General features: G+C 43.3%; 1 protein-coding gene across 5 annotated transcripts in view; it reads right to left on the reverse strand.

Moving 5' to 3' along the window:
• Positions 1 to 786: 786 nt before the first annotated feature.
• LOC111259462 (ELAV-like protein 1) overlaps positions 787 to 16,353 on the reverse strand; it is a 276,667-nt gene continuing 261,100 nt past the window's right edge. For 4 of the 5 annotated variants that reach the window (XM_086967913.1, XM_022831507.2, XM_022831512.2 and 1 more), the window contains 2 exons: positions 9,204 to 9,492; positions 787 to 6,266 (listed from right to left, as the gene is read on the reverse strand). In XM_086967913.1, the coding sequence (XP_086824039.1) occupies positions 5,945 to 6,266; positions 9,204 to 9,492 (611 nt within the window). In that variant the 3' untranslated portion in view covers positions 787 to 5,944. The remainder of the gene's footprint in view (positions 6,267 to 9,203; positions 9,493 to 16,353) is intronic. The other variant, XM_022831510.2, reaches the window with a different exon arrangement.

Below are 16,353 nucleotides of genomic sequence, written 5' to 3' on the forward strand. Positions count from 1 at the left end.
TATATATATAGAACTTTGTAATAAATGTTCCAGTGCACGTAGACTCTTGATTATTAATCCTTGACTCTCAAAGCGGGTTTGTAGAGGTTTTTGTCTGTGTGATGCGATGTCAGTCGATGTTGTTGGTCTTTCTAGGTGATTCCCTTGTGCATATATATGAATTATTCACAATAGGAATACTCTAATAATAATTTATGATAGTAATAATAAAGAGTAATGAGCTTTTGAATAGTTCTAATAACAATATTAGTAATATGACTGCAATAATAATTGTCGTAACAAATTTCTCAGATTTTTTTTCTCGATTAGATGGAAGAATTAAGCACTAGAGGGTGAGTCCTGGTTTGCTTTGTTGTTCATTGAACTTGCCAAGCTTGCCAGCGATTCGAATAATGCGGAATACACTTTATTCGTATATAGTATCTGTATATGAGACTGATCGAGTGCGGCCTTCATCTTCTAGGGTCCAAAAACAGGGAGGCTTTCCTTTTTCGCGCTTTGACTTTTGTTTTTATATATGACAAAAGATTGTTTTCTTTTCAGTTACCGGTATCGTACAGTCATTCTATAATCGTTTCAGTCGGACACGATAATACAGACGGCAGACAACTTGAAAGAAGTGGTCGCCTACACTCTTTACACTATGGGGCGCACGACGTGTAATTTACAGAGTAGCGTCTGCTGCACAGTGTCGTCTGCTGCACAGTGTCGTCTGCTGTGACCCAAAATTTGTTTACACGCTTACACACTCTCGGCCAGAGTCTCATTCAGGTTTTTTCGTCTTGGTTTATTCATTTATCAAGTGCCAACAGTTTTAATAGAGATTGATTGCTAGAAATTGCAATTGTGTTCAACTGTTCATCGCGGAACGCCAGATTTCTGGCAAAAACTATTTTCTGTCTTAATAGTTCACCATTGTTATCATTAATTATTATCAATATTAACTTCAATTATGCACGTCCTTGCCACTGCTGCTGCTGCTGCTGCTGCTGGCCAAGTACGAAAATCACTTATTTTTCTCGCGCGCTTCGTTCTATGTCATTATTTATCGCTTGTTTTTTAATCACGTCCTCGCTCTATAAGTTTCGCTTTTTATAAGAATGCGCAGCAGCACCGCAAACGAAAGGCTCGGCAGCATACAATGGTATATCGCATTCAACTCCTTATTCAACTTTGGTTTATGTTATTTGTCTTTTATATTGATGTAGATATTACACGTTTTTATATTTCCTTACAGGATGGTACAGGAATGATTGGAGAGAGAAAATTCGGGGAGCTGAATTTCTATCTCGTCTCGTTGTCTTCTTCATAAGAGTATAACAGTGCTACATTCTATCATTTGGCAGAACCGAACCCTAGAAGGATGACTCTTCAAATTTACTTCTTTTGTAGCATAAATATTGATCTGTATTGTTATAGTCAGGCTATTTTTTCTAAATTTGTAAACGTGAGATTTGTGTTGGTTGGAAATTATGCTTGGGGAAAGTGTTGAGTTGAGATAATGTTTGTAAGTGGTAAAGGCTAGTGTTAGAGTTGATGATGACTCAGTAAATTATTATGGGATATTACTTTTGTCGTTATCCTAATTTTGTAAGATTTGTTATTATCAATATTAGTTACATTACTTATGCTATCGTTTATATTCCAGCTTTAGCATTTTCAATTGTGGAGGAGTGGTGGTTGTTGTTGCTGCTGTTGCTGTTGTTGTTGTTGTATCACAGTTGTTTTAGTCTTATTTTTCCTAAAGTTGTGTTTAATTGTCTTTTATTAGTCGTTCATAATGAAACGTCCTTCGTCTGTTTCTTTTTTCTCTCTTTTCCTCTTTCATTTCGCGTTGGCGAAGTTCGTCTGTTCAGTTGTTTGTTTATTTGTGTAGTTTGTTATTATTATTATTATTATTATTATTAGTAGTAGTGTCGTTTATTATTCAATTTGGAAATATCAGTCTATCTTTTTGTAATTGTTCATTATTAAAGTTTTTTTAGGTTGTTATATTATTGTTGCAATGTTATTATTATCATGGTTCCGAAATCTGTTGCGTCCTCTTCATCTTCTTTTGTTTCTATTCTCTCTCGATAGCGTTTCGGTAACGATCGGTGCGACTAACTAGAGTTCATCGATCGATTAATAACCATCAGTTAAATTCGCGTATCTTTCGTTAATTTAATTAATCCTTTTTCTTTAGCATTCTTCCCCCTCTGTTTCTTTCACACGTCACTATCGCACCATTTTTTCTATTTCTCTCTCTCTCTCTCTCTCTCTCTCTCTCTGTCTGTCTCTCTGTCTGTATGTCTGTCTGTCTGTCTGTCTGACTTTCGTTCATTATTCGTTATCAGTAATAACCTCGCTCGCTCGCTCGCTCGCTCTCTCCTATGTGTATATTTATTATAATCCACTCGCAATCACCAGGGGGCAGGGTGAGTACCTCTCTCTCTCTTTACCTCTTCTCTCTCTCTCTCCCCCTCTTTTACGCGACATTCCCTCTCCCTCTTGCGTTCCTTCTTTCCCTCATGCCCTACTCTCTCATATGATGCTGTTTATACGGCAATTGGTTGTGTTCACAATTACTTCGACCCGGAAATGTGTAAATATCAATCAGTCGTTAAAGGGAACTACACTCTATCTAATAATAGCATTAATTATTATATTATAATGTGTATACTATTTCATCACGTGTGGCAGCGTTTCAGACCGTCTAGAAATGTGTGGTATTACGGTGGCAATAGCATTTTAGTTATCACTTTCAGTTGGTTGTTTTTTTCCGTTGGTGGTTGACATTAACTGCTGCTTAGAATGCGCTATATCTTACCACTACGAAACTCTCTCATACAGTCCCTTTCCCGTTTGCCTTTGTGTAAATGGCTGGGAGACGGTAGACTTTTATCTTCGGCATAAGCAGCAACACCATTATTATCGTCATAATTCCATCAACTATTATAATGATAGAATTGTTAGGCATAATCAGCCAGCAGCAATATGTTGCCTATGTTCATTTGAGAAATGTGAGCGAATAACGGGCTCCTACGGGTTAGCTTGTCCTGCCGATAATACACAGATTTCATTAATACACACATTGTACAACAAACCCAAGTGAACGTTCAGCATCATGGAACGAATAGGGTTTCGAATGTGTCGTCTTTGAGCCTATGCTGTGCGCTACCCCGCTTTCCGAAAAAGTTTGGTTTTTGGCCCATGTGAAATCGCATAGCGACGAGGTAAGTCGATTCCAAACCTGTATTAATGGATAAACCCCGTCCGCTTGCTTTGCAGCATTCTCTGTGCATCTTTCCTTCCCACGGATTGACCTTTGAAGATGCGTAATGTGTCGGGCATACTGGAAGGGGGCGGTTTAGTTCTCATTTCTATGTGAATTTATAGAAGTACCTCTATATACTGTTGTCGATTCTACGTATCGACACTTCCCTTTCGTTCTTGGGCAACGACGTCCTTTCGGCGTTTATGCTTTATCGTTGTTTTAGGTTAATCAAAAATCGTTTATTGGTGTTAAATAGATTTGTGGTTCTTTATAAGCTCATCATCATATACGCTTGTCAAAATGGAATGTACGGTCGATCATCAAGTACTATACGGCTGTTTCTGTCGTTCGACTGTTGTTAATAACTGTATGGGTGATATTCATCCGTAAATATTAAGGTCGTAAATATTCGATGGTGTTTTCGTGTTGCCCTTGTTATTATCGGGATACACACAAGCACCCGATGGCATAGACTGGAAGGCGTTCATCCAACTCTCAATGGATCACTAGTAGACCTGTCCAGTTGGTGGGGGACCTCCAGGACGGGTACGGCCCAAAGAACAGTTGTTCCCTGTTGGCGTTACATTCTCTGACCATTCATGCGCGCGTTTTCATTAGAATCAGTAATTCAGCCGTTCAGGCTGGGCCGATTCCTGGCTAACGTAGAGTGGCCTCGGACCGTACCAATTAGGGGCTGTTCAAGATGAAGCTTCGCCGCCTTTTCCGTCCCTGGAATGTCGCTGAAATATCACTTGCTGAAGTATGTGTCTCATCGTTTTCACGCATTCGAACACGTTTTACATCACTAGGACATCACTGACTATGAAGTATCGTCAGCCTGAATCATCATCGTCGGCATCTTCCTCTCTTATTTATATATATATGAATATATAGATATAGTTCTGTGTGTCTTTGGTGTGAAACGCGGGTAATTAAGTGGTGGCGGATGGGTTGTGGTGGCTTGACGGCCGCAAAATTCATAGATGAATTGACGCTTGGTGTAGGGGTACTTGTGGGATAAGTTTGGAGAACGGGTTTACGTTTATATGAGGGAGAAATTGAAGAATTATGTTTGACTGTATATATATATACACATGTATCTATGGCCAGGGCAAACGACGAGTTGCAGTGCGCTCACGCCGTGGCGTGTCTATCAACGTGATTGATATCGGTCAAGAAAGGTTCACGTGTGTCTGTTCTTGTTGATTGCTATTGTTCATTGAGTTTCAATCGTTGTTGTTCTTGTTGTTGTTGTGGGTTTTGTTTGATGGTACCAGCTTCTCACTGATTGTTATCCACGATCAAAGCTCTGTAAAATTACCTGCGTATACAAGCAATCAGATAGAGTACATTATATATATATATATATATATATATATATATATATATATATTGCCGTCAAATCCTGATTTGGTTTAAACAATATTGTCTACAACGTTTTTTTTGCGAGTATATCCCAGATTAGTTAGCTGTGTTAGTTTTGAGGTGTTAAGGAAGATGTGTCAATCTTGTAGTAAGTGTAACATTGTGGTCGATGTTGTTACCAAGCGATTCTAGTTTACTTTCCCCACATCGGTTACATCTGCATTGGCGACAGTATAGTCACACGGACGTAGTCCCGGTCACGACAAGACGATTGAATCACTCTAGCATTTTTTTTCTTTTACTCTCTGTTTTTTTTTCTACCTAGTTAGATAGGTTATCATAGGCAACAATGTTTATTTGGTTAGCCAGCCACGAATGAATCGCTGTGAATGCTTCGTGACCTCTTTGTGGGTCTTTGTTGGGGGCCGTCAACAACAGCAACAACATGAGTTAGGTTGCAGGTCGATGTCTACTAATTGGATACGAGAAGAGCTGTGCCCTAACCATTTCTCAACGAGCATACGTCGTTCATCAGCGTACGTGGGACGTTTAGTTCGTTCCGGTTTCGGTAAGATGGCGGGACGTAATATTTACGAAAAGAGATTTCTTACGTTTCACGCAGTCTTTGTTGTTGTTGTTGTTGTTGTTGTTGTTGTTGTTGTTGTAACAGATTGCAGTTATACGTAGTTACAATGTTTTAATTATATGACTCGTTTGAAAAATACTAGGATTCGAATGATCATTGTGGCTAGCCGAAACAATTGCTGTATGCATGCGATTGACGATCGATATAAACGATAGATTTATATCGCGAATAGCGATAAATTGGGTTTGGCCGCGGTGATCCCCTTTTTAGGTGGCCAGCACAATCTGGTGGTGGTAGACGTTGAGGAGTTCCTTTTCGAGGGACGTTTATCGTTTGCCGGCACACCTTGTTGCGATGTATTCTCACATGCATATATATATACACACATATATATAGACAACTTTACGGTTGGTAATTAGAGTGTTGAGCCTTGAGTTTTGAGTGAGACCAGTCCTCCGGAGTCGATCTGAATATTTACATTTGTTTTTTTTAGCTGTTTGTTACCTTTTGTTTTGAAATTTGAGTAGTAGCAGACTGGTGAGTGTTTTTTGCTGTTCATGATCAATCATAAATTCGAAATATTTCTTGGCATCAGCTTATCACTAATGTTGTTGTTGTTGCTGCTGCTGCTGCGTCTGCTGCTGTTGCTGTTGCTGCTGTCGATGGATTACGTCTGATGATGAAAGCGGATACCGGAGGACTGTCGTCGTCGTCGAGTGCCGTTGCCGTCTGCCTGCTTAGGACTTGCCCTTATTGGTCTTGAAGGACACCTGAAGCACCCGATTACCCAGGGTATAACCGTTGAGGGACTGGATCGCAACCAAGGCTTCATCATAGTTGGTCATAGTAACAAATCCAAATCCCTTGCACTTATTGGTCTGAAGGTCGCGAATGACCTTGACACTCTGCACAGCGCCGAACGGACCGAAAAGTTGCCACAGTAGGTTCTCCTCCGTGTCCGGGGCAAGATTGTAGACGAAGATGCACCAGCCCGTGCCGTTGATAGCGTTACCAGCCAGTAGGGGGTTGGTCAACAGGTCGCCGGCGAGAGGAGAGTACCTGTTTGTATAGAGAAAAGCAACGTGACGACGCACATACAAAAACAACAATGATACACGCGTCGAATAAATGAAAACATCAGAACAACACGCAGAAAGGATTGAAAAACGAAAAACAATCGAATATCTTGGTTAGTTCTCATTGCGCTGAATCTATGTGTGTGATACGATACGTGGTCCGTGGCGCGGAGGACTTTAATATCGCCCCGCCATTGCACTTTTGCCTCTGTTAGTTTGTTTTATTCTTCATTTTTTACGTTAGTTAGTGGAGTGTGCAATTCGCTTGTGAATCCCCCGTGAAGCAGAATATCTATGCATGATAGATCAGTACGGCATAGCGCTACAGGGCTGGAGGTTGAAAGTACTTTTGCGCAGTCATCATGGCCGCGACACGAAAATGTACCGTCACAAAATCTGCAAAACGCGTCCGAGTAATTGATGCTGCAAAAACATCTGTCTGCTTGTCAACAAAGAGATGGTTGTCATCATTTTTGTTCGGTTAAATTTAAGCTTGTCTGACCTGTTCAAGTAACTTCCACAGTAGCTCGTCTTTAATCGTACTGCGACATATTAGCACATGCTAAAGAACAGAAGTCTTTAGGGCCTTGGTAGGTTTTGAATGGTGTTCTCTTCATTGACCGGTAGTCAAACTCGAGGCTCACCCTATATAGATGATGCTCTGTGATTGTCACCGGTAAATAAAGCGCTGCCCCAAATCATTGAGTAGATATACGGCTAGGAGTTGAAGAAAAATGATTTTTTTAATTTGTATTGTAAGCATGTTATATAATCAGATCCTGGCCGCTCGTGATGGACCATATGGCCTGGGTCACGATGCAAATAAACACCGTTTGATTAGATTGTCTTCAGAACTTCTGCTGTGCCAAGATATCTCAAAGAGACAAGTAAGATGATATAATTTTAATCATTTTGGGAAATCCTATACACTGCTAAGTACAGTGTGTGAGTCATGAACCGAATTTATATCTAGCAGGCGGCAGTGAGCGCACTGCTAACAAGAGGGAAATGATTTTAACAAAACTGATCAGCGGCTCATTCCCTTTGTGAATTTCCGCAACTCTGAGGCCAAAGGCCAGAGATGCCTAATCCTCCAAACTCGTTATCTCAATAAACATCATCCTGCTAAGAGGCTGGCGCAAACCTTTCTGGTATGTCTCAGGGGTTCGCTCAAGGATGACTACGCAACAATTCGCTCTCGTTTTGGCCTTACCGGTCGCGTCCCTTCTATTTCAGTTCATTGTTATTTTGAACGGTGTCCCATTTTTCTTTTCTCCCTAAATCCCTGAACTCTTTTAAACTGCGTTTTTTAAGGCGGAGACCTCATTTCAAAACGTGCGTTACTACAATTAATTGACGGAAGGGCTTGACTGCGGCACATTGTATACAACCTCATTATCCGTTGGAATCCCTTTGAAATTACGTGAAATATTCCTTCGGCAACTGCCCAAAAAGAGACTAATAAAGGGTTGTCAAAGGGAAATGCAATTTACTTTTACTGTGTACGTAAAAGGATCTGTTCTGTCGTTTGTACGTACATGCCTCATTGCACGTAGATATTACATTGATAATTAAAAAATTTCTATTGACGACGCATAAGTCGGCTAATTGCGTCGTGTTTTTTCGCTCGATAATCTGTATCTATCTAAGTAAACTTATGATTCAGTAATAATATGATATCAGGTCTACAAACAATTTTAAAAGTATTAAATTATTCACATCAATATGTGTATTATTCGTCACTGTCGTAGATCGGTGGGTCTACGTCTTGATTTCTGGGTCGTCCCGTCAAAAGAAAATCAAACGTTCTATCACTGAATTAGTGCGAAGTCAGGCAAGTTGTTAACGAAAAGAAAAGATTAACGTAAACTTAGTTCTAACTACACGGTTTTTTGGTTATTTCTAAGTTAATTCGTAGTCGACGCTGCAGAATGGTAGAAATCAACGTCAACCGAATCCAGCAACTTCGAGTCATTCGTCGGCAAACCGTGAAGTTGATGGTCAGTTAAGTTTTGAGGGTTCGTCACAAACGCACGATAAAATGTATTTCCATCGAACTGTCTCGAAGCAGAGATCTACTCGATACGATCTCTCTGCGGGACAAAAGTTTCAGACTAGAGACGGCAAAATTTCAACAAAGACACAACGTTTAAGACTCAAGTGCAATGGCGAAGCAACAAAAGGTATAAAAAGTTGAATGAGCTCGTCTAAAAACGTCCCATTCGAAGGACACACACGACGTGGCCGAGGTGTGAAATTATCATAATTTAATTCAATTCAATTAGTCAGGAAATTTCAATAATGAAAATAATAATAATAATAAACGATTTCAACAAGGGTCCAATCAAAGCATAGCAACAATAAACCAATAATGTAACACGGCATAACAATGAATATAAGCTAATAAATAAAGCATACAACATATCCAGGCAATAATAACAGAACCAGTAACGGGACGGCACCGATGCAGAAGAAAAGAGGCCGCGAGTTGAACTCGCGGGCCGGCGATTCTTTTTGCGTTCGTTGTCAGTTGTTTCCTATTCTTTGTCCAATGTGTGTGTTTTCATCGGTAGATCTAAGTTACCCCTCAATGATTCATTAGATTAATGTCGACTGACTTTTGGCGAATAGCGAGATGACGCCGGCGCGCGAGTTGTCCTCGTCGAAGTCCGAGAAGTTGGGATGGAACCAGTGGTTACGTCCACACGTACCCATTGGGCACCCCAGTCCATTTAAATCGTTAAAAATCGAGCAAGATTACTTGGACTTTTTTCTGTCAAAATCAATTGTGATCAAACTGATCATTCAAATGAAAACTAGTAGCGTTTTCTGTTGTTTTCTAATACTTTTTTTCTTTACATTTTACTTTATTTTTTTGAATATGATTTCCTATTTTCTCGGAGCCGAACTTGTCCCGTACCTGGTCGATGGGTTGTTGGCGAGAGGCGAGGCTGCGGCCGCTGACAGCGGAGGCAAGCCATACCTGAATCGGTTGGCAGGATGGTGAATCGGTCCCGGGAAACGGCGCTGCGGAGAAAGGTAAGCCGCGAGGGGCGCAATAGCTTTGGCGTTGTTACTTGGGTTGTTGGCAAACTTGACCGTGATGGCCTCGGTAGCTCCCTCAGGCACGGTGTTGTGCAGATGCTTAATGGCGCGCTCAGCTTCGACCCGCTGATCGAACCGCACGAAGCCGACGCCTTTGGAAAGCCCTGCATATTGATAATAGTAATAGTAATGAAAGCAAAGTAATCATACAGAACAAACAGGTAGAGAAGAAAAAGCACATTAGTCATTATAGTTCTTAGTATGTTTAGTATTATATATGCAAAATAATAATAGCTATATATCAAAAAAAAGATTCAATTAATCTGAAGTTTTACGACGACAATCAGAAGCTAAGTAGAAAACTATTAATTACTTCTCCTAGTATTTTGTTTTTTACACTTCAGTCGTCCGTTACTTATCGTTATCTAAACATTCTGTTCCGCATACGTGAGCCAGCTGTGGTAGTTATCCGAGCTAGACGACTAGCTAAACAGTTCTACCCAACGTCCGGAGAAGTCGGACTACGACCAAATAAAAGATAAACATCCGGCCACCCATTTGTCACCGAACGACGGGACCGATGGTGGTTTTATCTGATTTGGAACCGGGGCTTTGACTGGCTGGACCGCTGACAAGTGCAAAAGAGGCGGCGGAGTTGAATTATCATTGCCACCCGTATGATTGCTCCTGGGAGATGAGTTTCTGCCCGTGCTTATGTTTGCTAGCCCGGGACTGATCATCGGGTAGCCGCCTGCTCGATGCGATAATAGAAAGTGGATCAGTTCCCCATCTGTCTCGAATCCCTACGAGCCATGGGCGGATGGGCATTTGTGCGTGCGAGAGAAAAGGGGTAGCCCTCAGTCGAAACTAAAAACCGTTTCGCCCCCACTGTCCGCTTCTGCGACAGTGTCTCATGTATCCAGACGAACGGGTGTGGTATATTTAATGAGCTCAAGTCCCTATTACGAAAAGCGAAAAAAGTCGTCCACTGGTTGCTTAACGAGATCAGTATCGTGACCACCATCGTCTCGGCGGTCTTGTAGGCGGTCACTGAAAAACAGTGGCCTGAAACAGATATTCGTTTATTAGCCAGTGACACTACGAAGCGAAAATAGCCAAGGTAGAACAATTCAAGCAAGAGTGGTAGCGTCCGGATGCCGTAACCATCAGGAAGACAAGCGTTAAGAAAACGACACGAACTGCGGTATGTCGACGATATTTCCGGGCGCGCCAAAGACAAGCACACCAAAAATGTCAGCAAGCATCGAATTTTGCACGATTGTACAAACCTCACTAACCGGAGCCGGACTGTCCAGTGGAGGCCCTTTCTGTGGTTACTTGTAAAGTCGAGTCACGTGGTGTTAACTAGTGGCCGGCAAGATGGTAATATTGGTGGCAAGGGGACGCCACTGCATCCGTCAAATATCAGCTGAGTTGCCACGCAAAGTCCTTCCGTGTTCCGACAAGGAAACAGGATTGACACCATAAAAGAGAGGGTACTGCAATGAAGGAAAAAACTGTTCGGGAGACGCAACCACCGCAGCGGACAGCTTACCTACGGTTTTCCCACTATGATTTCCATTGGATTTTCAGTGCATTATCGCTAGTTGCTGAACAACTGCTCTTGGTGTCAGGGGACCGGAAGCAATAGAGGGAAGAGAATCCACATAGGGCCGTACAAAGCGCGCCATATCACAAGCATATATATGCAAAAAAAAAAAGGAAGGTATCAGTCCTTGTCGGTAGCCGTTGTCGGGAGCCTTTCTTAGGCCTGTGAGAACTTGCTGTGCAAACGTACTCGGCAATTCCCTAGGCACATGACCGACGATTGTAGCCAGCGTGCATTTTGTTGTTGCCGAAAGTGACGGCGATTGATCGGGTCTAACCTTCTGCCTTCGATGGTTATGGCTGTGCGCGTTGTGACGTAAGTCAACGTTGAGCAGCTTTTAGGCGACTTTTTGGTTTGCCAGACGACGACATGACAAAACGCAAGTTGCCTACTAACCACCTTATTAGAGCAGGACGAGTCTGTACGTTTGTGGTGCCACTTTATATTATCGTCTGTGTCTGTTTGCCGAATAGAGCTAAACAGAGTCCCGCAAAGTCTAGCAGGAGCAAACCGTCGAAGTCAGTGGCGCAGTTACCGGTTCTGTAACCAAAGGGTATTTGTCTATTTGCATTGAGCCGTCGTTCCCCATGTTTGCTGGTCCGTTTCGTGCGGCGTGCGATACAGCTGTATACGGCCCAATACAACAAGTCGTGCAGTTCGCCACATCTGTTGTCTATCCCTCTGGCGAGCTGTCCGCCTGTTTGGATATAGGAGAATGAACGAAAACGTTAGTCAGACCGATTGGGACAGCCGAAATTAAATTAGAAATCGGTACGTGGATAACAGTGGCAAGACGCGGCCTCTAAGGCTCACACGACCACACGGAAAGCGTACTCAGCATCAGCAGTACAGCATAACGCAGGAAACAGTAACCGTCAATGGTGATCATCCCTCGAAGAGAGTTAGAGCATTACAAGCATGGGGCAAAACGAATGAGCACAGATCAAGGCGAAGGAAGACAACACGGGTAACACATTGTAGGGGTGAACCGAGTCTCCGTGTTTGCGGCGTGGACGCTACAGGGCTGGTTGCACAGCTCCACAGCAAATGAAGGAATAGCAGCAGGCCGAAACACTCCGAAGCTGTAACAGTCAGCGGAGGAAGGCAATCAAAAAAGCAAGCTGCCTACTAGTGTGTCAGTAATATGCTGGTGCTACGTCATGTAAACTCCAGCTAATGAGTGTATAGGGCAGAATCCACCCACGCACTCAGGAACGGTGCCTTACAGTATTTTTCAAAGCAGTCGGTCCACGTTACCATTACAGATGGTCTAGCACCCTCCAAACTGGCATTGTAGCTGTGGTAAGACGAAGCACAATCAACCCGGGTCTGTAGATTGCCGCCGATAGACAAGTTCGCCTTGAAACATCTTTGTACTACTAAAGTCTCGTGTGAACTATAATACAGAAAACGGCAAGATCTCATTCTGATCAACGAGTCATCAGGATCAACCTGCTCAAGATAAATCTCACCCCGAGCGCTTTACAGGTGCTCAGGCGTTTAACCTCTCTTCAAAGCAAATGTTGCAGAGTCCCTATTTAAAGCGATGCTTTTCCATCTGCCAACGGTCTCGTTGCTTACTTCGGTGCATCGAATCGTTCATCCGCTTAGAGCCAATCGAAAGGTTCACAAAGCAGAAAGTCTTTTCTTCGCTTGGTCCACACTTCCTCGTCAGCTGCAATTAGCCTTTGCTCGGGTACTTTCAAAGGCGTCTTCAGATGGACGATGCCTGTTCACTGCCTGCATGCTGTACATGTTACGGCAAGTTACTCGATACCGTGCTATAAATGCTCTTGCTGGCTTTTATCATGCAGATGTAGTGCGGGCTTAGGAGCGATATCAGATGTCTACCCAAGCCTGCGACTGCCCAGTTTTCCTATCATAGGGCGATCGATCGTTCTCGATAACGGAGCACATACAGGTCGCCCGTCGGCAATGGCCTAGCCAGAGCCAATGAAAATTAACCCTGCGACCCGAAAGCAAACGATTCTGTCCAATTGACCCTTTTACGTAGTCTTGCCTACCGTTTCGACTTTCGAAGATAAACGACAGACAAACAAAGTCAGTACGAACTCTTAAATACCTGCCTTTACCGAATCGAGTAAAAGGAACAGAGGCCAGTAGGTTACGAAGAGAATACAAAAGGGAAGCTTATAAACCAGCAACTCAGTTCGATTTGGGATTAGTAAAGATACACGGACAACAGAATGTGATTGGGTTTTCAAGTGAATCAATCCCGCTATGTTAGTAAGGAAATCATTTTATTGTCAATTGATAGACCTTTGCACTAGCATTAACATAGATAACGCACATGGTTATGGGTGGATGAATGCGTTTCTGAAACGCGCACATAACAAGGGAAGTTGCTCACTAATCTTAGGTGTACAAAAAAAAAGTAGCGATTCTTTCTCGGTGAATTGTATGTGTAACAAAAATAAGTTCATATGGCGGTTGCAGGCTGCCTCCAACACCTTTCTTTAGACAGCCTCGTAGTTTTTTAGAAAGCCATTGACTCTTTACCGTTGAAAGATACAACTTGACGAGAGGTCAGGTTTTTTCCCGTCGTCTCTGATACCATGATGTATGACCTTTTTGCTCAGAGATCAAAGCCGATAATCATAGCTTGCGCCTACCGGGGCTTTAGCAGGTCGTAGGCATGTTTGCTTAGCTTTGAACTATTTTGAATCAAAGATGGCTATTGAATAGAACACCGAAACTATCCAATACCCGTAATACGCAGTCTTTTGGAGAAGCTATCGGAGGACTTGACCGCCGTATGATCTAACAATCAAACGAGAAAAGAATATATTTGCTTGCACTGATGTGTATGGTATGTTTGTACGTTGTAAATTTAAGCAAATGTTTTTTTTGTCGAAGCAGTAGTATCTATAAACAGCAAGGAAACATGGCCTCACACGGGTTTCCATCGTTTCCTTCTCGGAATGTTCCGAACCGAAACCGCCATTGGGAACTATAAATGGCCAGAGACCCGTAGCGACAGTACGAACGAAACCGAGGCGGATATCCGTGCGCACATTGAATGAACAAAGGAATGGCAAGCCTTAAATTATACCTTCCGTGACGCCCATGGCATTAGATAGATCCACGATCTCCTCCATGGTGGTATTATGTGGAAGTGGGCAAGCTGATTGCGCCGGCGCGGTTGTACGACCTGGTTTCGTCTGTTGCCATTTCCCAGCAAAGTTAGCAGCTGATGGTTTCCCGGTGGCCAACCAGGACTCCGTACTACGACCGACCCACGACAAAAACGTGATAAAACTCTCAAATCAGAAAACACACATTTCGGAAGTTCGTTGGTTTTCTTCAGTGAAGGTGGTAGGATCGTCGGGGCAAGTGTGACTACGCTGAAGCTTTGGGTGGGCTGAACAAGGGCAGGCAGAGAAGGACGTCACTAGACAGCGACGCATGCTTCTAACTGAGAAAAAATGGGACGACAGCATAGAATCTTGTCGTCGTTCGTTGTATCTAAGGGCAAAGATTTTGTAGCTGGCTTGACTGGGTTGAGGCTATAGGCCGCTGTGTGGAGTCCCTGCAGAAGCGATCTGCGATCGGCAGGCAAAGACTATAGAAGAAACGATGCAAGAGGCTAACCGAAGCTAGCGGCGTAAGAACGACTGATGCAAGGTGAGTCGAACGGCTTATATTCTTCCACCAATATAAACCTTTTTCAGAGCGAGACGGTTCGCAGCAGAAATAGAGCTCACAGGGAGCAATAAGAACGAACAGTCGGTCTGTAGAGAACGAACCCTTTACATTGGCTAGCGTCATTGGAGTCACCGTCAGTGGCTGTGGCGATGCGGGCGGCGGAAGGGGATCAGGTGATAGTGCTAGTGATTGTATGAGTATCGAGAACGTTGAAACGTGGCGGTACTAGAAAGGTTGTTGTAGATCTAGGAGAGTTTTCGAAGCTATGGGGTGTATTGAGACTGGAACTGTCCGAGCCGTTGATAAACGTGTGACGACACAATGATATCCACGTAATGTATTCCACCTAATATCCGCTGGCTGCCTGGCAACAGGCGTACCATGGGCGAGCCGGTTAGGTAGAAGCGAACTGCTCGTCCTTATTTCTTAGCCTTCCAGCGCTACTGCTGTCTCCACTGTTGGGCGGAGCTACAGCACTTATAGGGACATCAACGTCGTCGCTATCCCATGAGAAAGATGACGCCTAGTAAACAGCCGCAAAACGGCGAAGCAGCGGCAAAAACCAAATTAGTAGTGAAGATTCAGACGGAGTTTCGCCCCTCCCGGGTTCGTTACTGTTTCCTCCTAATAGACAGACTAAAAGGACGAGAGGCATGGTATAGAACAGGAGCATGAGGAAGGCAATGGGGAAAAGATACTGGGGGAGCGGTCAGGGATTTGAAAGAAAGATTTAGGGCGTTTTCAGGTACAAATGGCTGTGATTCGTACACACGAGCAAAGAACGCACAGACGCCACACTGAAATGAGGTGGGCTGACCATAGGCTACCCCTTCTGGGTCACGACGGCTCGCTGCATTGATGTTGACGTCGTAAGCGTCACTACGGACTGTTTTTCGGTTGCTGGGTTCATAACGGGAACAAGACAAAATCAATCAGGATTATATGCTATGAAACGCTCTCCGTCGGATAGTACGAAGATATTCGTCGAAAAGAAACGGGCAGCGAATGCATGGGTAGAGAGAAAAAACGTCTGTGGCCATGGCGAGCGATAAAATGAGAAAAAAGTTTGATTCAGTCAGTCAGTCATCGTTTCGCCTGTGTTCGTTGTTGCATTCGTTCGAGATCACTCACGGATCATCGTTCTGAAAACGGAGCGTCTTTATCGCCAAAGCCCGTGGGGATGCTCACAAGGCTATTTTCTTGGATATCTGTTTTCCGATTCCGGTAATGGGCGCACCTCGATTTCTAGAAATCGGCCATTATAACGAGTATGCCGTAACAGGGACGGTCCCGTTGACATACGGGATACAATAAAAGGGAGACAAGCCAAAATGAAAGTTTACCCCAGGTAAAGTCAGCATTGTAAATTTAATACAGTGTCACAGAGTAAGTAAGAAGACAGTTAAGTTACGTGGCAAAGAACCGATACCGTAGTATCACAAGAGTTCAGAGACATATCAAGCTTAAAGTCCGTTGCTTGCTTGTTCTTATCTCCAGAAAAGTCGGTACGTATAGAAGAGCCCTTGATGTCGTACAGAATAGTCTTCTGTGTTGCGCTCGTGATTCACACCGAAGCATAATGGCTTATCGGAATACACCGTCTCAGTGGTGAATTTAGCGCGAAAGATAAAAGTATCTGCTACTTTTGCTGATAACGAAACCGGTGATTGTGGCAGACGATGACGATCACAGGGAAGGGACTCGCCGTGTAAGAGTCGTAATACAGACGCGTTCGACGGACGTGTATTTC

The sequence above is a fragment of the Varroa jacobsoni genome, unplaced genomic scaffold (genome assembly GCF_002532875.2).
Source record: "Varroa jacobsoni isolate VJ856 unplaced genomic scaffold, vjacob_1.0 scaffold_334, whole genome shotgun sequence".
Classification (NCBI taxonomy): domain Eukaryota; kingdom Metazoa; phylum Arthropoda; class Arachnida; order Mesostigmata; family Varroidae; genus Varroa; species Varroa jacobsoni.